The 22,797-nt window shown below is 48.6% G+C and overlaps 1 protein-coding gene across 2 annotated transcripts in view; it reads left to right on the top strand.

Moving 5' to 3' along the window:
* The window catches only part of ACACB (acetyl-CoA carboxylase beta), a 68,421-nt gene that overhangs the window by 2,653 nt on the left and 42,971 nt on the right, over positions 1 to 22,797 (top strand). The window contains exons 1-11 of one of the 2 annotated variants that reach the window (XM_087828484.1): positions 4,699 to 4,949; positions 12,689 to 12,821; positions 13,313 to 13,451; positions 16,404 to 16,513; positions 16,723 to 16,804; positions 18,046 to 18,144; positions 19,149 to 19,258; positions 19,383 to 19,493; positions 20,722 to 20,931; positions 21,204 to 21,374; positions 22,119 to 22,280. In XM_087828484.1, the coding sequence (XP_087684610.1) occupies positions 4,903 to 4,949; positions 12,689 to 12,821; positions 13,313 to 13,451; positions 16,404 to 16,513; positions 16,723 to 16,804; positions 18,046 to 18,144; positions 19,149 to 19,258; positions 19,383 to 19,493; positions 20,722 to 20,931; positions 21,204 to 21,374; positions 22,119 to 22,280 (1,374 nt within the window). In that variant the 5' untranslated portion in view covers positions 4,699 to 4,902. Of the gene's footprint in view, positions 1 to 4,698; positions 4,950 to 12,688; positions 12,822 to 13,312; positions 13,452 to 16,403; positions 16,514 to 16,722; positions 16,805 to 18,045; positions 18,145 to 19,148; positions 19,259 to 19,382; positions 19,494 to 20,721; positions 20,932 to 21,203; positions 21,375 to 22,118; positions 22,281 to 22,797 lie in introns of those variants that run through there. The other variant, XM_016208752.2, reaches the window with a different exon arrangement.

Below are 22,797 nucleotides of genomic sequence, written 5' to 3' on the forward strand. Positions count from 1 at the left end.
TGGCAAAATAGATGCTCACATACTATGAGACGAAGGCTACAGGTTGTCCCATTTCGTTTAACAAGCAGCAGTGCGGTTAGGGCACAGTGGGCCTGGGGTGAGATACCAGGTTCAAAGCCACCTCTTACAGGCTTGTTATCCTAATGGTGCTGCCCCTTGGGGTGCATGTGTGGACTGAGGGGTTCGGGATGGGTTCAGGATTGTGCAACTCCGTCCTGAGATTTAAAGTTGCGAAACTCAAGTTCATGAGTTGGCGGTGAACTCATTTACCAGCAAATCTGCCTAGAATAGTTGTGAAGTTATTTATAGTCTTTATCTCATTTTGTGTGAATGTCCCTACCTTCTGCTGCTGAAATATTAATGGGAAAATGTGTAACATAAAGTGTTACCTTCCTAAAAGAAAAAGAAATTCCCCAGTTCCAAATTCCAAAGCCATGGGGTCCTGGGAGTTTCGGAAAAAGGATTATGGACACGTGTATGTAACATGCTTAGGACATTCCTGGCCCATAATAAGCATACACAAAAAATGCTTGTGCTTAATAAATGTGTGTCTCCAAATAATTAATAACTGTTGTCTCTATGTGGTACGATTGGGGGAAGTGTCGACCAGAGATCTCCCTTCCTAGATAAGAAGCTGAGGCCTGGAGAGGTTCAGGGGTCTGTCTGAGGTCTCCCAGTAAGATCACTGTAGGCCCAGAGCACCATTTGAACCCAGACCCCCCCACAGATGCAGATAGAAAGTGGTCTGAAAACTCCCAGTAATGATGTTGCCCTCTAACCTGGGCCCTCCCGGCAAGGCACCTCCACCCTCCTTCTAACCTGTTCTTTCCATTAGTGGAAGAGTCAGGGGACTGGGCAATTTCTCAAGCAACCATTCTGCTGTGTGATCTTGGCGACATCACCTACCCTTTCTGGGCCAGACTGGATGCTCTGAGGTCCTTTGTGGCTCTAACAGTCTTTGCTTTTGTTTCTCTGTGTATGGGGGGCGGGGGTGTAGATGGGGGCTGGGAGACGGGGAAAGAGAGCAGCTGGAAAACTGGAAAAAGCTTGTTAATGCATAATCATTTTCTCCTTTGCCTGTGACTGCAGAGGGTCTGGGTTCCAGGCAAGTTAAGGACAAGCTAAGAGAGGAACTGGTCAAGAGGAGTAGTTAAGTGTTGTCCCCTCCATTCATTGGCTTGGGAGCATTTCTTGCAGCCCCGAGGGTGGGTGCCAGGCACTGTAGTTTAGCACTATGGACACATAAACGATGAGAGCTGGCCCCTGCCCTCAGGGAGGACAGGGTAGGGGCTGAGAGGCTCGAGCCCAGAACATTTCCCTTCGTGGGTGGAGGGAGTGGCGGAGTGAAGAGCACTCACGCTGGAGGCCAGCTGACCTAGGACTGGCCTGCTCACTCCTCTGCTCAGCTGCTCAGCCGCTCAGCCATCGTGAGACCTGGGGCTGAGCCATCGCCTTTCTGTGCATCAGCATCCTCTAAAATGAGGCCACAGTGGCAGCTACCTCACAGGGCCAGTGTCAGGCTTAGTTGAGTTACTATGAGCACAGCACTTAAAGCAGTGCTGACCGTGCAGTCATTGTCATTAAATGCAAAGCACAGTGTCATAGTAAGGGCCCAGGACCCGCAGTCAGACAGGCCTGGGTTCAGCTCTCAGATCAGTCCCATGACCTCTCTGAGCTGCAGTTTCCTTCTCCGTTGGAGCAGGATAATACCTTGGTCTACCTTGGAAATGTGTTGAGATCATACGGGAGGAAGTGCCCGGAGTGGATGGCCCCAGGCTGCCTCAGTTGCTATCCGTTGAATGGGCATCTCCTACAGTGCTTGCCTGCGGTCATGGCTCTCCAGGACTGTACTTCTAAGGTATGGCAACCTGTGTCCCCGGAGAAGGAAGGGGAATTAAAAAGGCAGGTGAAGTGTCCCTGATACAGGATAAAATACCAACCAGCAGACAGGTGCTGGGGCTTTTCTCTGCCGTTCCCCAAAATGCTCACTTCCACATGGGAGTGTTGGGTTTGAGAGATTTGCAACGCACACCTCAAATCCTGGGAAGGCAAGTGAGGGTCTGTGGGGTCTGGACATGACGGAGGGAGCCCTGCCAGGGAGTGAAGGCACACAGGAAAGGAAACTGACACCTGGGACCTGCATCACCTCCATGTCCCAAATAGCATCCTGGGTGGCCTTGCAGGGGGCACCTCCCCAGCCCCTTCCCGTTCGTGGTTGCCATCCATACCTTTTCTCATCAGCTCCGCGTAGTGAGCAGCTCATAAAACTTTAAACTTTCTATAAATATTTGTATTTGTCTCTAAATGGAATGCAATGGATCTTTCTATAATGTCTTTATTTATTCATTCATTAATTTAGGAAAGGACTGACAGACTCCCCATTTCCTAATTTCTTTAGTTCCTAAGATGTTCTCTGGGAGCCAGGGATAAAGGGGGCCCCTTTATTTCCATTCTATTTGTGGAGTGAGTATTGAGGCTATTAATACAGGGTACAGAGTGACTAAACATTCTGACTTTCCCCTTTCCCCTTAAGTATCAGCATCCTGTTTTAGAAAAATTTTTCACTTCTGCCCTATACTTGCTGTTATATTTCCCCCATCATATACTGAAAGGGATTATTTTACATTATATGTCAGTGATTTTACGGAAGAGGAAGCGGAGAGAAGGGGTTTGCTCAGGGTCACGCAGCGAGCAGGGAGAGGCCCGAGGCCAGTCATTGCTCATGTCTTTCCACATGTCTTAGTCAACTGCATGTGCATGTTCTTGTTGACTGTGTGTGTGCCGTCTCCGACCTGGGTTTTCCCTCTGCAATACCAACACGTTAAATTTAGCCTCTGATAAGTCTGAGGAGAAGAGCTTATAGCATCGGGTTGCAAGTACAGCCAAGCTTGAACTGTTTCATTGAAAATCACAAGTACTGATGTTTGTGTAACGGTGGTGTTATGTGTAGGGGTGTCTGATCTTTCCTTCTCATCTTTCATTCCCTGATAATGCAGGCAGAGGAAAAGCCAAGTCATCATCACTCTGATGACACGCCATCTAAATGAAATCCCTTTCTTGAGAGCCCTGGGTAAAGCTAGGTGTGTTAGGATGTATGAGCAGAGAAGTTAAAACATTCGCACAGTGTTCAATGAGTGTTGGGTTTTCTCAACAGAGAATAAAAATCTAGAGCAAGGCAAATAAACTGGTGAGAGTTCTCTCCTGCGTGATCCTAACTGACTTTGGGTAGGATGGGGTGTTTTGGAAAACCTTAATTTCCTGGCTTTAATTGTTTTCCCTATTTTGAGGTGGTTACATTTAAATTTGGATCATTGGGGGGGCAACTACGTCTTGGTTTTGGTCTGAAATTTAAAAAAAATATATCAGCTTAAGGTGGGTTTCTTTTTGGAGGGGACTGAAGGCGAGGCCACAAAGAACATTCTAGAAACTCTGAAGAACTGAGAATTTTGTTTACCTGTTTTATTTATTTTCTAACCTATTGTTTGCTTTTTAAAAAATTTTTTATTGCTTGATTTTAGAGAAAGAGGAAGGGAGAGAGAAACACTGATTTGTTGTTCCACTTATTTATGCATTCATTGGTTAATTCCTGTATGTGCCCTGACTGGGGATCCAACCTGCAATCTTGGGGTATTGGGGTATCTAACCAACTGAACTACCCTGCCAGGGCCTATTTTTTAACCTATTGTTGAAACGTTACTTAATATATGGTTAAAGTACAACTGACCAGTGCCCTCAGGCAGGGCTGCTAATACAACTCCAGTGGAATGTCACTGTTCCTTTTCTGGTCATGTAGATGGTACCCCCTGGAGGTGTGGCTCTGGCTTTGTGTTTTGAAGGGAATCATTTGCAAACATTTATTATTTTTTGTTTGTTTGTTTGCTATGAACATAGGCTACATTTATTATCGCAGTATTTTCTAGGCAATGTTAAGGATCCTTTTTATTTATTATGACTTACTTTGAGAAGCAATAATTCATTCGTTCATTCTGCCTGGGTTCAAGTCACCAGCTGTCAACCTTGGGCAACATACATCTCTGCATTATGGGTATAAAAATAGGATTGCTGCGAGGGTTAAATGAGACGAAGGCACAAAAAAAGCACTCAGTAAATGTTCATCTTACCAGAAAGAAGCTTATTTGGGGGGTCTTCCCGGTCTAGGAGGCCCTCACTTTAGAAGGGGACCAGGATGGTTCAAAGTATGTGCTAGAAAGTTCACTGCGGGGAGGGAACAGGAGGCCGGGGCATGGAGCAAACACGTCCGCGGAAGTAGAGGTGGAAGGATAAGTACAAACGGGAGCTTGGCCGCCCCAAGAGACTTGTCTACAGGGCGTTTTCCCAGGCACCGTGGTGACCGCCAACTCACCTTTCAGATGCCCGCGTTTCCCGCCGCTTCCCGGCCGCATGAATATTCCAGCGCCCCGTTTGCAAGTTTTTTCCAGCCGCAGATCTGTAGGGGGAGGCCGACCTAGATCTTTCTCTGTTCGCCCGGATGTCTCGTTTTTGGTTTGTTTTGTTTTGTTTTGCTTTTTTTCTTTTTTGCAAGGCCAAGGTCAGCTGCGCCTCCGCGATTGGAGGGCCCGGGGGGGCGGGACCTTCCCGGGAGGCGGAGTCCGCGCGGGGCGGGGCGGGGCGGGGCGGGGCCTGGGCTGGCGGGTTCCGCCCCGGACAGTTGCGCGCGGGAGGCCTGTCGGGATGGAGGAAGCGCGGCGCCCAGTCGGTCGCCTGCAGGCTGCTGGGCCGCGGGGCGCGAGCGGCGCTCTAGGACCGTCCCTGCGCCTCTTGGTCGCGACCTGCCTGCCGCGCTGGGCCCCGGCGCCCGGGTCCGCTCCAGGGGGTTAAGGCGGGGACGCGTGCTCTGCATCCCAGCGGGGCCGCAGTGGATTGGCCCGCGGGGCTGTCAACATGAGTCCTGCCAAGTGCAAGGTCTGTTTCCCCGATCGCAAAGTCAAGTAAGTGAAACTGTGTTTTTAATGACCGTTGAGTTACCTTTTCACAAACTTAGGGCTGCGCTCGCTCTGCGCACTTCCCGCTACCCCGGGTGAAGTCAGGCTCTTAGCGCCACCCCAGCTCTTGCCTGGCCCCCCCGCCCCCACCCCCAGTTTGGTGGCCTGGGAGGTGGAGCCCGCCTCGCAAAAAAAAAAAAAAAACACGCAACACTATCTGGCCTCGGCGGTTGGAGAGGAGGCCGGGTTTGGCAGTGACGTTGTTGGAGGAGGGCACTGAGGAGCACACAGGTGCCTCAAGGTTGCGGGGTGGGCGGGCAGGGCCCCGCTTCCCCCCCCTCTCCCCTTAGACTTGATCACGATGATGGTCGGAGAAGGCGGGTCTGTCTGGACCCCCCCCCCCCCGTGATTGTGAAAAGCCCGGGGCGAACCCACGCGCCCCTGAGTAGGCATCACGTGGAAAGGTTCTTTTCTGAGCAGGGTAGTGTAGGCATTTCTGTGCATTGATTCCTAGGCCCACCTGCTGGATTTCTTTGCGTGTGTGTGCGCGCGCGTGTCTTCATTTTATTGCATTTTTTAAAACTACCGCCCTCGCTGGTGTGGCTCCTGTGGTTAGAGCGTCGACAGAAGGGTCTCAGGTTCAATTCCCGGTCAAGGGCACCGAGCTTGGTTGCAGGTCCGATGTTTCTCTCTCTCTGTCTCTCCCCCACCCCTCCCTTACACTCTAAAAGAAAAAAAAAAAAAAAAAATCAATGAAAAAAATATCCTCGGTGAGTATTAACAAAAAACCCAAAAACCAAAACAACAACAAAAATTACCAACGTAATGCTATGTTTGTTGTTGAAAATTTAGACAATTCTAGATAAGCAGAAGGGAGGAACAGAAATCACCCATTCCCCGTGCCCCATGGTGCTTATTACCAGTTGCTGTGTATCCCTCCCTACAGCCTTTTTTACCATGCAGGTATGTTTTGACGTATGAGCTCGAAGCATACAGAACATATTGACTGCACTGCAACTTGCTGTTTTCACTCGACATTACATGCTCTACAGCTGGCTCAGCTGGCTGTGGCCCGCCGCCTAGTTTTGTATGGTTTGCCAGTAAAGAATGATTTTAAACGTTTAGATGGTTAAATAAAAAAGAAATCAAAAGAAGAATACTATTTGGGGATATGTAAAAATTACATGAAATTTAACTTTCGGTGTCTATAGATAAAGTTTCACTGGAACACAGCCATGCTCGTTGTTTATGTATTGTCTACGGCTGCTTTCAAACTTCAAGGGCAGAGTTAAGTAACTAGTGGTACAGAGACTGGGCCATAAAACCTAGAGTATTTACTACCTGGTCCTTTACAGAAAATAGTTGTCAGCCTTTGTTCTGCATCATGCTTTTTATCAGGTTCATAATATTCCTTTAAAATTCTTGAAAAGGACCTCTGCCTTCTGGGAGCTTGATCCAGTGGGGAAGCTGGATGTTTTCAAGGCCTAGGGACCGCAACAGTATTAACTGCTACCATTGGTGGTGTGCTTTCAGCATGCCAGGCTGAAAGCTTTGTAGGTGTGCGCTCATGGCATCTTTTCACCACCACCAGGGGGCGCTAAGCGGGTGCCGTCATCTCCATTTTATTTTTAATATGTTTTTATTGATTGTAGAGAGAGGAAGGGAGAGGGAGAGAGGGAAACATGAATGTGAGAGAGAAACATCAATCGGTTGCCTCCTGCATGTACCCTGACTCGGATCACACCTGCAACCTGGGTTTGTGCCCTGACTGGGAATTGAACTGGTGACCTTTTAGTACACAGGCCGATGCTCAACTACTGAGCCTCACCGGCCAGGGCTCATCCCCATTTTATAGACGAGGAAACCAAGGTGCTCAGTGCCAGTGAGAACATAACCCAGATTCGTGCTCAGTCTGTCACCCAAAGGGCTCTATAGGCAGCCAGTTTCTACTGCTTTAAGAGCACTCAAAAAAGTTAAGAGCCCTCTTCTAATGTTGGACTAGTCAGGAGATTAAAGGCCTCCGCTAAAACCTAGTTACTGAAGCTCCTGAGCATGCCAGGGAGTGAGGACTGCTGGAGCTGGAAGGAACTCAGCAGTGGTTTAATTCCCTTGATGGGGTATTCAGAAAAGTCAAGAGACACGTCCCAGACATGTGGCCAGCTGCCAGGAGGGAGGCTGACCTTGTAGTTATTTGGTCCTTCCGAAGAGGAGGCTGACAGAGTCTTCAGGGGACCCTCCTGGGGGCGCTCAGGGTGTTGCTGAGCAAACGGCCTGCAGAGGGGCCAGGAGTATGAGTTTGGATCCTTCTTACTCACTGAGTCTTTTGTTGAGCATGGAGGTCACATTTCTCCCACATTTGGAGCCCTGAATTAACTCCTGGCAAAAACATCCAAAGCAGGCCATGTGGCCTACAAAGGATACCTTTTTTTCTGATCCGTAAAGCTGTTTACTTCCGAAGTTTAACATATAAGTGTTGAATCACATTTATTTTTTATTTATTTACTTATTTATTTTGATCTTCACCCTAGGATATGTCTCCTGATTTTAGGGAGAGAGGAAGGGAGAGAGAGAAAAGCATCAATGTGAGAGAGAAACATTGATCAGCTGCCTCACACACACTCCCTGACCGGAGGTCGAACCCGCAACCTAGATATGTGCCCTGATCAGGATGTGAACCTGCAACCTTTTGGTGCACGGGACAGCAATCCAGCAAACCAGCTAAGCCACCTGGCCGGGCAAGTGTTGAGTAACATTTAATTGCACACTTTAATTAAAAAAAAAAAAACCTTTCATAAACCACTTTAATCCAAAAGGATAAACTTCTAAGAAATTAGAATTGTCCCTGCAAATTCAGGCCATGTAGTCACCATATTATAATAATATGAAGATGCTTTATTGGGTCGCTGTGTGGTTCTTCTCTTAGCTTAAGACTTGCAAAAAAGATGGAGTTAGCTTCACTCTGCCACCGAGCTGTGTAATGTTGAGCAAATGCCATCCACCCTTTGACCTCAGTTTCCTCGTCTGTCAATGGTGCTAATTCTTAATAGGCTTTTCCAGGGTTCTTGAGCCTGTCCAGCCCTGGAGCCGAGCACTGTGCCTGACTGATGCCCAGCGCTCAGGAGCTGCTGGCCTTGAGCACTGTCCAAGGTCAGCACAAACATTTGCACAACTGATAGGAGTAACAACAGTTGTGTTGTGAAAGAGATCTGTGTAGTCAGGAGGCCTTTGGGATCCTGCCCTGAAGGCTGGACCACCTACTACGGAGCCAGAAGTAGTAGGAAGGCAGGATCCCAAATGCTGACCGGCATCCCTCGCTGTGCAAACAGGACCAGAGTTCAGAGGATGGAGAAATGCATGTGGGTCAGAGTGGTTGGAGAAGGGCTTCTTGGAAGAGACTTGAGTTGAATGGGATGAAATAAAGTTGGGGAAGGGAAGGCAGAAGAGTCTGGTCTTCACTGAGTCCCACAGTGCCCCATGATCTATGATGGGTGACATCCCTGCCGTGGGAATTCTGCTCAGAACTAAGGCCAGCAGTCTATGTTGATCTATCTGTGGATCTATCTGTGGCTCTCAGGCCTCCCTGTACATTAGAATTTCCTGGGGAGACTTTTGTTGTTTTTCCCATTGGATATTTTTCCGATTGATTTTTAGAGAGAGTGAAACAATTTGTTGTTCCACTTATTGATGCATTCATTGGTTGATTCTTGTATGTGCCCTGACTGGGAATCGAACTGGCAACCTTGGCGTATCGGGATGATGCTCTAACCAACTGAGCTACCTGGCCAGGGCCATATTGGGGCCCTTATAATGAATGACTCCCCTGCAGAGAGATGCCCAAGCTAAAGCTCTTTACTGCAGGCCATGAACCCTGGACACACTCTCTCTGAGGCAAATACTATTAATGTTAAACATTTCTATCCTTTGAGGGAACTGAGACATGGAGTATTGAAGCAACTTTCCCAAGATTACACAGGTCACAAATAGTAGACTCCAGACTCAAAGCCTTAGAGGATGGCTCTGGTCTACCAGGGTTACTCAACTTCAGACTGTTGAATTTGGGGGCCCTGTAATTCTTTGTTGTGGGGGCTGTCCTGTGCTTCGCAGGACACTGAACAACATCCCCAGCCTCTGTCCACTAGATACCAGTAGCAGCCTCCAAATGTGACAACCAAACATGTCTGCAGATATTGCTGTATGTCCTTGGAGAGCAAACTCGCCCCCAGTTGAGTACCTCTCAAATATAAGTGCTTGTTCTTTAAGGTCCAGACAATAGAGGTATTTCCATTTACCTCAGATAGCTTTCTGCCTCAGCATTAGATTCTGAGGGTCAGATAGCATCACGCTGGAAGCCCAGCTCTTCTGCTTGCCAGCCGTGGGGCCTGAGGTCAGTGGGCCTGTCTGAGCCTTGGTTTCCTCATCGTGAGCAGGAGATGGTGGCCTCCTGAGCACGGGGCTGTGCACAGGGATTCGGTGGGAAGCCCCCTGTGCTTGATCTGTAGTGACTGGAGAATATTATTCCCTCCCTCCCAGTGCACTTCTCCCTAGTCTTGTTCCCCAGCAGCTGACTGTGTTTGGTGTTTGCCTGACAGCTCTGTTGCATGGTTAATTGTACCTAAAGCCATTTCCAAAGTTGCCATGGAATAAATATGTCACCTTCCACACTTGCCAAGCGCCAGCCGAAGGTCAGCCCTCCAGAGCCAATGTCGGTTGGCCTCCAACTTTGTCAAAAACAAATAAAAATAGCCACCAGCCCAGAGACGGGGCCTTAAAAAGGCACTCCGGCAGGACATGGGTGCCCACCTGCCTCTGTTGCTGCGATGGGTTTGGGACCCGTCTGATGGAAGGGCTCGGTCACCAATTTTGAAATCAAAATGGTGATGGTGAATGGTTTTCCCCAGGCCATACGGTGGTTCTTCCAGCGGTTGAGGTTTTCTTTGTTGCACTGTAGGTCCAGTTGCTGGAGTTTTAGTGTTTATGTGGGGGGGAGTTCTGAAGCCCAAGGGCCAAAGTCGGGGAGGCTGTGGGCCAAGTGGGGAGAGTAGACAGATGGGGAGCGGGCCCATCTGATTATTATATCAGAAGATATAATAACATAGAGTATACTGTGTGCCAGATGCCATCTCTTACTTTCTCTGTATTAACCTAATCCTCACAACCCGGTGAGGTCCGTGTTATCGTCCTCATCTTATTTATTTAATTGTTTATTGATTTGATTGATTGATTTTAGAGAGGAAGGGAGAGAGAGAGAGAGAGAGATTGATTTGTCGTCTACTATTCATGGATTCATTGGTTGACTCTTGTATGTGCCCTGACCGGGGATTGAACCCACAACCTTGGCCTTTCAGGATGAGATTCTAACCAGCTGAGCTACCCAGCCAGGGCTATCCTTATTTTAAAGATAAGAAAACTGAGTGACTTACTCAGTGGATACTGTAGTAGCCATGGCTTTCAGCATCCCTATTACAAAATAGCTTTTCTTCCTCATTGAAAACAATACATCATTGCAGAAAATTTAACAACTATAGGCAAAGAGAAGAAAACAGAAACCACCCATAATCCAGCCACCCTGAGACAGCTGCTGTTAACATTTTGGTATCTATTTCCCTAGATCAGGGGTCTGCAAATTATGGCCATCAGGCCACATCTGCCTGTTTTTGTAAAGAAATTGTTTAAAAACAGGACTGAACTACTTATCAGTTAACAAAATGTAATTATGATAAAAGCACTGTTCACATTTACAAGACATATTGACCTTCCAAAGTACTTTCTCTAAATCCTCGTGCATCGCAGCAGTTCAATCCTGGGAGGTTTTAGAAGAGAAGCCTCTTGCAATTTATGGGAGGCAGCGAGGTGGCTATCTTGAGGGCCAGAAATCATTTGTTCAGAATTCACTTGTTCATTCAGGCACCACGCATAAGCCCAGGGGAACAGAGTCTTAGCTGAAAGTGCATATCCTATAGCAGCATATTAATGTGATGTGTTTCTGACATTCATTTCTCCCTGTTTTTTCAAATTATAAGAGAAAGGTTATTTAGAAAGTTACAGAGGTAGAAGTGAGCCAGCTGGGCTGCATAGGCTCAGGAAACAAGTTACAGAGGCAAAGGAAGGGCCCTTGGAGCTTAGGAGAGGGAAAGGCCAAGGTAACGCCTGGGGGAAGGGGAAGGGAAAGGGAAAGGCGTGGGTGTGATCCCTCAAGGGAGAGCTGATTTCTGCTTTTGTCCCTCTGGCCTAGAAGCCTGTTTCTTTATCTCTCTGATAGGCAGAGCCTTTGGTGCACACACTGCGGATAGGGGTGTGGGCAGACTGCAGGTTTGTAGAGAAGGTTTTTTTCTCATGGGAAACTGCTGTTTTTTTCTCATGGGAGACTTCATATAACAGAAAATGCCCACACCCAACATTTCCTGGTGTGATGGAAAGATCCCCAGGCCCGGTGATTTGCTGGGTGACCCCCTTTGCCTGGCTGGGCCTCAGTTTGCTCATCTATAAAATGGAATTTCTGTTCCCCGACTTCTTATTTGCCTCCAGCCTTACTGGTCCCGCTAAGACAATAGCAGGTGGCGTGCTGGTGGTGTTCCTTAGGATTAATCAGTTTTTCACCCAAACTCTCGGCCCCCTGAACCCACTCAGCCAAGCCTCCGAAGATGCCTGGTGACGGTCTCTGGACACACCTCTGGATGGTTAACCTCTAATCTAAACCCTGGCAGGCAGTGGCTCCCAGTTTATACCCCACGGCTGGGTTCAGAGAGTGGACTGAATATTCCTGCCTGATTCTGCTCCTGTCAAAATCCTACCAAATGACAGCAAAGATATTTTACAAAAAAGGGATAGAAATCCGCCAAGCCTGGGAGAACAGGAGGGGAGATGAGCAACATTTTGGAAGCTGGAAAGCAGATGGACAAGCGGTAACTGGCTTAGCAGAACCAAGAGGGCTGAGTTACAAAGCAGCCACGAGGATGGCTGAGAACCCACCGACCTGCACCCCAAAAAGCGCAGGGACTGGCAGCATCGGGGGCCTCTGCACCTGGGGTGAAGGGAAGTAGCACAATGAGAAGGACTGGGTGAAAGAAAGACCCCCAGACCCCTTCACCTCCTCCTTGTGGCTGGGGCTGCCCACTTCCACTCCACTAGAAGGCGGGAGGTTTGTTCTCTGAGAGGGAAAGGCAGGAGGTCTTGGGCCTGGGGGGCACACTACAGGGTGTGGGGCTATATTCCTAGAAGGGGGTTAAGGGTCTTTTAGGTGCTGAATTCTGAAAGCTGCCCTGTCCCCCAGATCTGTCCCTTCTTCCATGCCCAGGCTCCTGGACAGCCGTGAGGGAGGGTGGCTCTAAACACGGCCCTCACAGACCACCCTGCGTTGAGCTCAGGGTCCCCTGGCCTTATCCCATTCTCAGCACTTGTCATCAGCCCTTTAGTCCCTGCTCCTGGTCACAAGTAACTAGGGCTCACCAAACATTGGGGTACAGCTTCTAATACGGAAGGCAGGCCCCAGACAAAGAGACACAGGAAACTTGGAAGAAACGGAAATCATACTAGGAGAAGGGAGCTCTCATCTTCCTTTCCCTTCCTCTTTCTCTAAAACCAATAAAAAAACATATCTTCAGCTGAGGATTTAAAAAAAACAAACAGCGGGGGTCTTATGGGCTTCAGCTTCTCTGTGTGGACGCTGGTTCTGTGGGGGCTGGGCACCCGGTTTCCTCCCGGCGCCCCAGGCTTCCTTGCTCATGCCCGGCCTGTGCCCTCTGCAGGCCCAGCATGTCTGGACTCCACCTGGTGAAGAGAGGCCGGGAACAGAGGAAGGTGGACCTGCACAGAGACTTCACCGTGGCTTCCCCAGCCGAGTTCGTCATGCGCTTTGGTGGGGATCGGGTCATTGAGAAGGTACGGATGGGGTCCCGGTGCTCTGGGCAAGGCCAAGGAGGGTGGGGTGGGAGAACCAGCTTCAGACTGGGTGCTCACGCTGCAGAGAAAGGGCGACGGGCACCCCTTGGTGAGCACTTGCTAAGTGCTGGGTGCTGGGCTTCCTGAGCTTTGCACAGTCGCGCCAGCCTGAGGCAGCAGGTGCTTGACCCCATTTCGCACAGGAGGAGACTGAGGCCTCTGAGCAAGATCTCGAGGCTTCTCAAAGGACCCTGAATCCCCTTCCTGCAAGGGGCCGCTTTCTGGGTTATTGGAAAGGAAGCATGAAACCCAGCCCTGCCTTCTGAGGTTCACAACTCCCTTAGAGGAGAGGAGACCCGTACACTAGAACGGCGCCAAACAAAGGCATCAAAACCCATTTATTCGCCCATCCGTCCTGGAGATGGACCCCGGGTGGCACGCAGCCTCCACTTCAGGTGGATGTGCAGCTCTGGTCCCTTCTCGCTGGCCAGGTGCTCATCGCCAACAATGGCATCGCCGCCGTGAAGTGCATGCGCTCCATCCGCAGGTGGGCCTACGAGATGTTCCGGAACGAGCGGGCCATCCGGTTTGTCGTCATGGTGACTCCGGAGGACCTCAAGGCCAACGCAGGTATTCGGGCCTCCACTCCCTCCCCCCCTACCCCGCCATGCCCTGTCCTGTCCTTACCTGCCCTCCTCACCTGCGCCTACCTGGGCAAGTCCCTTCTGGATCCCAGACAGACTTCCAGGGTACCTCTCTCAGGAGCCTGCGTTTATTTGCCCTTTCTGCTTAATTTAATTAAAATGCCTGCTGATAACCAGAGCAACCCCTGTGACTTATAAAAGTGCAAATGGTTAACATGCAAAGTGAAAATCTCATCTTTTTTTAAATAGCTTTTTATTGATTTTAGAGAAAGAGGAAGGGAGAGGGGGAGAGAGAGAAACATCGATGAGAGAGAAACATGCCTCCTGCATGCACCCTACCGGGGATCAAGCCTGCAACCCAGGCATGTCCCCTGACCAGGAATCAAACTGGTGACTTCTTGGTACATGGATTGAGGCACAACCACTGAGCTGCGCCTGCCAGGCCGGAAATTCCAGCTTTGAGCAATGTCCATGTTACCGCAGATTGGCATCTCTTCCCCCAGATGTTTTTTTCTTGCATATGTATGTACTGTATTTCAATTACTCGGCCATTTTTCTATTCATTTACTCTCTCTCTGTCTACTAGCCCAGACCATTCTGTAAGTATTGGGCAATTTGCTTTTTCCCCTGAACAAGCTTATCCCTTCACAGACTCTTCTCCACTCAGCAGGCAAACTGACCTTTTGAAAACACAGCTTGGGGCCTGTCAGCTCCTCCTTAAATGCTTCAGAGGCTGCAGTGCTGCCCCTTGCACCAGCAACCTCAGTCCTGTCCCCTGAACACTGCCCCCCCCCCCCCGGACTTTGGGCGCAGGCCTTAGGCTCTGCCGTACACAGATGCAGCCTCCTTTTAACTCACCAGTGTACAGTGAGGACAGGTTTGATTGTTAGCTCCATTTTACAGATGAGACAGTTGAGGCATGGGGACATAAATTACTTGCCCAGGGTCATACAAACGGTAAGTGACTATTAACTTAAAAATAAAAAGGCCTTGCCCTGGCCAGCGTGGCTAAGTGGTCCACACGCTAAAGGATCGCGGGCTAGATGCCCAGTCAAGGGCACGTACCTGGGTTGCAGGTTCAATTCCAGGCCCTGGTCAGGGCATGCGGGAGGCAACCAGTTGCTGTGTCTCTCTCACATCAGTGTCTCTCTCTCTGAAAAAGCAATGGAAAAAATATCCTCAGGTGAGGATTCACTAAAAAATAAACAAATAAGTAAAAAATAAAAAGGCCTTTCAAGGTGAGATGCAGAATGTGCTTGAGATCAATAAAAATAGCTATTCTGGATACACTGACTCAGACTGAAGCCCAAATAGTGCTCGGATTAGGAGACAAAAGCAAGGGGTGTTTATGAGAAAGGGAAAGGGGTAATTCTGTCTGTGGAAGGAAGGCATTTCTGTTGGTGCAGATAATACAGTGATGTTAATTCTAAACAATGCTTTTAGTTTCCAGTCCGGTAGTCATAATAACCGTTTTCGTGTTATCTCTGCAAACAGGTTTTTTGGGGACACAGTGGGGTCCTAGGCCCAGTCCAAAGGCTATTTTGCCCTTTTTAACATTCCAAAGATTTGAGGCAGAAGGAGTGAAAGGCAGTTCCTCTGGATTGGCAGCTCCAGCTCCATTTAAAAGTGACTCCATTTATTTTATTTATTTTTGACACGACAAGGCTGGAACCCAGGCCTGTCTGAGTCCACAGCCTTGTCCTGTGGGGTCTCCCATCACGCTCAGACTAAAGCTCCAGACCCTCACCGGGCCAGTTAAGGCCCCACACGACTCCACCCCTGCTGGCCTCCTGGCCCCATCCCGTGCCCCTCGCCCGTCATCCCCGGGTCCCAGTCACACTGGACTCGTCGGTTTCTGGACTGGCCATGCTCTTACCTGTTGCAGAGCCTCGGGGTCTGCTGGACCTTCTGCCGACTGTGTTTGTCCCTGAAGCTCATTGCACTGGGGTCGAGCTTCGCCCATCCCTGCCCGACCTTCCCACCGCACCCTGCTCCCTTCGCCCCTCTCTGAGCCAGGCGCTGCCCACAGTAGGCTTGTTGCCTTGTTTTTCTTTTCCAGCAGTAGAGATGCTGCGAGGAGAGGGCGCTTGTCTGACTTCCCCCTTGATAATCTCTGGGGCCTCCCGGTGGCTTGTTTCTAGGGCATATTCCTTAAGTGGAATTTCTGGCTTCATATTTTAAAATCGAAACATTGTGTCACATTCAGCTTTAAAAAGGAAGGAGCTGCTATCCCAGGCTACAGCGTGGATGGAGCTTGAGGGCATTGTGCTAAGTGAAATAAACCGGCCACGGAAAGACAGATACCGTCTGATCCCACTTACATGAGGTCCATACAGTGGTCAAAATCCTGGAGACAGAGAGTGGAGTGGTGGTGGCCAGGGGCGGGGGTGGAGGGGGAAAGGGGAGCTGTTTCATGGGTACAGAGTTTTAAATTTGTGAGACGAAGGAGCTCTGGAGATCTGTTTCACAACAACATGAATATGCTTATCACTACCGAACTGAACACTCGAAAAATGAGGAAGATGGCAAATTTCATGTTATTTTTTTTAGCATGATTAAAAACAAGCATTCTATTCTTTTTTTTTCTTCCCCATCTTCCCTGGAGGATATGCAAACATTGTATTCTTTAATGGCAAAACAATGTTAAAATAGAGTTTAGGAATTTAAAAAAAAACAGAACCCGACCTCTGACCTCACAATCTTGACAGTTCGCTTCTTTCTTTTTTGGTTCCCTCCAGGCCTGTTCCTTACACACATGTTTTTACATAGTTAAAGCCATACTCAGTTTTCTTCTAGGCATCACACATGTTTGTGCATTGTCGCCCTAGACTTGTCATGGTTATTTTTCTAGTGGCCGTACGTAGTTGTGTCTCGCAGATGCCCTACAGGCGACTTCAGTCTCTCTTGTTCTTCCCTTTCCTCTCCCATTTTATTCCAGAGTATATCAAGATGGCAGATCAGTATGTCCCTGTCCCGGGGGGAACCAACAACAACAACTATGCCAACGTGGAGCTGATCGTGGACATTGCCAAGAGAATCCCCGTGCAGGTAGGTTGGACAGGGCGCCCCGTTCTGCCCACGGGGGTGATGCCCTGAGCTCTGGAGCAGCTCGGTTCCCCACTCAGAAGGGGCAAAGGAGCCAAGTCCTACGAGACTCTGAGATCCAGGGCTGATGTGACCCAGCAAAGAGCTTTTGGTGTGCGATGGGGGGCGGGTTGTGAAGGAAGGTCTTCGTTCACGCCTCTCTGTGTTTGCAGGCGGTGTGGGCTGGCTGGGGCCATGCTTCCGAAAACCCCAAACTTCCGGAGCTCCTGTGCAAGCACGAGATTGCTTTCTTAGGTAGAGTGTGTCTCCGTCAGATACGCGGGAATTGGGGCTTTGATGGGACACTTCTCTGGGTCACATTCTCTTTCTAGCCCTGTAAGGTGGGGGTCAGTCTGTATTTCCACCTCACATATTCATTGTTAGGAGCAAGAGAGTCCAGGGGTGGGCGGGCACCTGGGTAGGTTGGTCAGCCCAGAGAGATTCATCTGTTACCATGGTTACCACAGTGAAATGATGCTGGGGCAAGCAGACCTCTGCTAGTGTTTCTGTTGGTACTGAAATGCCAGCCATGGTCAGATTTATCACTAGATTTGGAGGGCACATTTCTGATAAGGCCACACTTGTGCTTGGCTGTTCTCAGCCTTTGGAATGCCCTAACCCCTTGGGACCAGAGCCCCTCACCTCTACTATTTATTAGGTTAAATGATGCTTATTACCTATGGCATCTGTTTGTTTCAGGATTTGAAGATATATTTGTGAACTTTGCATAATGATGCTATCTGACATCCTCGTGTGGTTTAGGGGAATCATTTGCCATCCACTTACCTCTAGGCCCACAACACAGACTTGTGCATGAAGCAGCTCCAGGCAAATTAATACCTGATATTCCAAGGCTCGGCCTGGTGACCTGTGCCCACTGAGGTTTTTTTCTGTCCATGGTCTTTGATTGGCTGTCACACAGGATTCTTCTTATCCTTCGGTTGTAGCTCCTCTAGAGGTTGGTGGTCCAGCCCTCAAGCTGGCACTCTACAGCCCACAGGCAAATCTGGCCCACTGCCTGCTTTTGTAAATAAAGTTTTATTGAAACATGGCCCTGCTCATTCATTTATGTATAGCCTGTGGCTACCTTCACCCACATTGGCAAAACTGAATATTTGTGACAGAGACCAGGAGGCCCACAAAGCTGAAAATACTTCCTATCTGGTTCTTTATAGGAAAAGTTCACTCACCCATGTTCTAGATTTTTGAGGTGCTGGCTTGCCCTCTTGGTGTAGCTTTTTGCCTCCCCCCTCAAAGTGAATTTTGTGTTTGCCACATAGCTTAGGTTATAACTCACACCAGGTTTCCAATCCACATGTGTTGGAAGTTGACTGATGAAGTACCAGACTAACAAACTTTTTTCTTCCCTGACTTGATGTTAAACTCCTTGAGAGCTTGGACCTGAATTCTTTCACTGTGTACTCTGGTCGGCACTTGGCTGTGAGGGTCTTGTGGCTGACTCAGTTCTGCCTTCCCCTTTGTTCCTGATCCCTCAGGCCCTCCCAGTGAGGCCATGTGGGCCCTAGGAGATAAGATTGCCTCCACCATCGTGGCCCAGACGCTGCAGATTCCAACACTGCCCTGGAGTGGAAGTGGTAAGGGACCCTGAGCTTCACACTGGGGGACTCATCGGCCCAGTCTTGCTAATGTGAACAGAGGGGGTGACAAGAGTCTGCTTTTTTATTCTTTCATTTAAAAATTTAAAATTATTAAACAAGTGGTACAATTTCATTGTAGACAACTTAAAAAATATGAGAAATACAAAAAAGAAATAGAAATCATCTATAATCCTATGACACAGTGTTGAACATTTTAGGTATCTATCCACCTTGCCAGCCCTTTTTCTAAGCATGTCCTTTAAAAAACCAGAGATCTCGTATTTACTAGTTTGGGACTAATTTTTTCTAACTAATCTTTCTATGTCAATAAATATACTTTGCAACATTTAAAATGCCTGCCTAGGATTATATCATACAGCTGTACCATGATTTACTTAACGATAGTCCTCTCTAGTTACACATTGATGTTGTTTCTGATTTATTTTGTTCTAATTTAAAAACTATTAAAAGTAATGGAGTCTTGACCATCTTATGACTGAATCTCTATGTACATTTTAATTACTTCCTTAGGATAAACTTATCAAAGTGGAATTTCTAAGATATATTAAAAAATAAACAGGAAAAAGTCTCAGAAGTTTCCTATTTAATTTGATTTTTTTCTTCTAAAGATTGAATTTTAAATTTGGAATGGAAAGTTTGTTTGTTTGTTTGTTTGTTTAATCTTCACATGGTGTTAAAATATAATGATTCACATATAAATGATTCCATAGGGTAGAAATGGAATTTTTTTAGATTCAGGTTAGTACGCTGTTCTTGATAGACTTGTTCTGAATTTCTTAAGCTTGATTTCCCATTCAGGGTTGAGTTAGACCTTAAGAAGATGAAAGCCATTAACTAATTAAGCTGAAGGGCTGTGTCTGTATTCTGTGGGTCCAGAGGCCAGGTCTAGAGCAGCTTTGGCGAGGAGGGGTCCTGTGGTTTCTGTGTTGTGTGTGTCCCTGCCATCCTTGGAGGACTTGGCTCTCTTTGTGACTGTCCAGGTCTGACGGTGGAGTGTGCAGAAGATGGTCTGCAGCAGGGGAAAAGAGTCAATGTCCCCGAAGACATTTACAACCAGGGTTGTGTGAGAGACATAGACGAGGGCTTGGAGGTAAACACAGAGCCCAGGGTGGGGTGCGAGGGTGGGGAACAAGGCGCCAGAACCTTCTCACTGTCCTGGTGGCGGTGGAAAATGTCTAACCTCTAAAGGGGTCTATTTGTCCTTTGCCCCCCAGGCAGCAGAAAAAATTGGTTTTCCATTGATGATCAAAGCTTCGGAAGGTGGTGGAGGGAAAGGAATCCGGCAGGCCGAGAGCGCCGAGGACTTCCCGATGCTGTTCAGACAAGTGAGCTGTTCTTGCTGCAGATTGTTTTCATGTCTTTGGGAATTGTCTTTATTCAGTTGTTGGCCACCACATTATTTCTGTTAGCATCACTGTGTCACAGCCGTGAGAGGACATTTGCAGGAGGGGAACATGGCTGTGCTGTGTTGTATTTCCAAGCAAATGTGTGTGCATTTTACTCAGAAGTCCACGGTGTGTGTGGACCCTTGTCCTGTTTCCTTAGATGTTCAAGTCTATGGATCAGTGTGTCTATAAATGGTTTCAGAGACACGGGGTCAGAATATCTGTTTCTGACTATAGTTGGCTATCAAGAGGGGATATTTTGTAAATTGTAGCAGTCTTGGTATTTTTAATGTTCCTAGAGAGTCAGTTTTTATTGCAGGAACTATACAATTGAACCCTGTACAACATGAGTTTGAACTGTGTGGGTCGAATTACACATGCATTTTTTTCAATAACTATATTAAAATTTTGGGAGGAGATTTTCAACAACTTGAAAAAACTCACAGATGAACTGCGTAACCTGGAAATATAGAGAAATTAAGAAAAAGTATGTCATGAATGCATAAAATATAGAGAGAGATACTAGTTAGTTTCTCACTTACTACCATAAAATATACACACATATGTGTTATTTATTTAAATTATATGTTTTTTATTGATTTGAGAGAGAGAAACATCTATTTGTTGTTCCACTTATTTATGCATTCATTGGTAGATTCTTATATGTGCCCTGACCAGAATTAAACCTGCATATGGGGACGACACTCTCACCAACTGAGCTACCAGGCCAGGGCCTGTACATCCAACTCTTAACAGCACAGTAACTCCTTTTTAAAAATAATTACAAAATTTTTGAATTATAGTTGACATATATGTTTCAGGTTACAGCGTAGTGATTAGACGTTATATAACTTACGAAGTGACCACCCTGATAGTCTACTGCCGTCCGACACCATTGCAGCATTAACTCTCAATCACATTAACTCTTAACAGCCCCTTCAACTCGTAGCCAGTTTGCACCCAACTCTTACCAGCGCATCATCTTTAGGAGAAGGGGTTGTGTGGAAATTTCACTTTCTACAGTATGTATTCACGCACCGTTGGGTTTAAAACAACCAGAATGTAACGCCTTTGAGAGGCTGGAGCAGACGGGAGGATCGTGGGCGCGCCTGCCGTCTCTTGCTCTCTCCGGAGAGCTTCGTGTCCCAGCCGCTCTGCCTTCTCCCAGGTGCAGAGCGAGATCCCGGGCTCCCCGATCTTTCTCATGAAGCTGGCCCAGCACGCCCGTCACCTGGAGGTCCAGATCCTCGCCGACCAGTATGGGAACGCCGTGTCCCTGTTTGGGCGAGACTGCTCCATCCAGCGGCGGCATCAGAAGATCATCGAGGAGGCACCCGCCACCATCGCCCCGCCGGCCGTGTTTGAGTTCATGGAGCAGGTGCGCTCTGCAGGGCTGCGCGTGGGGACAGCCACAGGGGAAGCCAGAGCCAGGAAGGGCTCCTTATGGTCCGGGTTGCCAAAATGGGGTTGGTGCCCGAGAAGAAACTGGGGGCCCATCATGGACGTGATTTCAGCCTGGCGTGGGTTTTTTGGAGTATGGGTTATGTGTCCCAAGGTCCCCAGTCTGCATTTAGTTGGGGAACCAATAAGCCACTATTAAAGCTGCCCGAGAAAACCACTGGAAGCCCCTCGGTCTCTGTGTCTTTGCAGTGTGCCGTCCGCCTGGCCAAGACCGTGGGGTATGTGAGCGCAGGGACGGTTGAATACCTGTACAGCCAGGATGGCAGCTTCCACTTCTTGGAGCTGAATCCCCGCCTGCAGGTGGAACACCCCTGCACGGAAATGATCGCTGATGTCAACCTGCCGGCTGCCCAGCTACAGGTGAGGAAACGGGCGCCAGGCCCTGGGCCGCCTTCTGCCCTGGAGGGGTCCCCTGTTCTACTCAGATTAGACCTTCTTGCCCCTGTTGACTAACTGTCCCTGGGGAGCAACTTTTTTTTAATGTTTTTATGGATTCAAGAGAGAGTGGGAGAGGGAGAGAGAACTGGAAACATCGATGAAAGAGAGAAGCATCGACATTGATCGGCTGCCTCCTGCCTGCTCCCTACTGGGGATTGAGCCTGCAGCCCGGCCATGTGCCCTGACTGGGAATCAAACCGTGATCTCTTGATTCCTGGGTTGATGCTCAACCACTGAGCAACACTGGCTGGGCTATTGCTTTTATTTTTTTAAACAATTAAAAAAAAACCTTATTGAGTGATTCTTTTAGAGAGAGAGACAGGCAGAGACATTGATGATCTATGCATGCATTGGTCGATTCTTGTATGTGCCCTGACCAGGGATCAAACCTGCAACCTTGGCGTATCGGGACAATGCTCTAACCAACTGAGCTACCCGACCAGGGCTGGGTACCTTTCCTTTTCACCTTCCATAGTACTAAAACCTGTAACTTTTATTTAGTGTGTGTTTCTTACCGTGTGATGTTTTATGCATGTTGCTGCTTTTCCCAGTGGCATTATTTGCTCATTGGACCTCTTCCTCCCTGGCATCCAGCAGCATCCTTGGTATTTGGGGGCAGAGGTCTTGTGGGACTGACAGTCCTGGGGTTGGCTTTCTTGATTTCAGATCGCCATGGGTGTGCCACTGCACCGGCTGAAAGACATCCGCCTTCTGTACGGAGAGTCACCATGGGCGGTGACACCCATTGCTTTTGAAACCCCTTCCAACCCGCCCCTCGCCCGAGGCCACGTCATTGCAGCCAGAATCACCAGTGAAAACCCTGATGAGGCAAGTTGTGGGGGCCCTGGGCTTCTGCCATCTCCAGTCTCCCAGTGTGGGGCAGACCCCCAACATTAGCCTTGGATGAGACCCCCCCAGGCTTTTCGGCTTACAATTAAGGAAACCTAGGTGCAGGAGGGGACAGAACACAGTTTATTGACACATAGTGTGTGCCAGGCAGATCCCTTCACGTATCTCACAGCTCACGTTCCGCCACTGGGCGTTATTACCCAGGCTTGCAGATCAAGAGGTTGTGGTAACTTGCCTAATGCCGCAAGCCCGGGGCCTGCTGAGACTCTAAGAGCAAAGCAGGAGTTTTTCAGAGGGATGGTGGCTTGTTCACAGGTGCCTGGGAGGGTGGAGGACCAGGTGATGCAGTTCCCGGCACCTGGAACTCCCTGTCTCTCGCCTCCAGGCACCTCTGCCGAAACAATGCCTCCATCACTCAATTCAAGAGCCCTAATTCCAGAGAGAGGGTCCAGGTCCACCCCCCCTTACCAAAATTACACCCCGGTCGGGGGGGGGG

Source organism: Miniopterus natalensis, chromosome 20 (genome assembly GCF_054644295.1).
Source record: "Miniopterus natalensis isolate mMinNat1 chromosome 20, mMinNat1.hap1, whole genome shotgun sequence".
NCBI lineage: Eukaryota > Metazoa > Chordata > Mammalia > Chiroptera > Miniopteridae > Miniopterus > Miniopterus natalensis.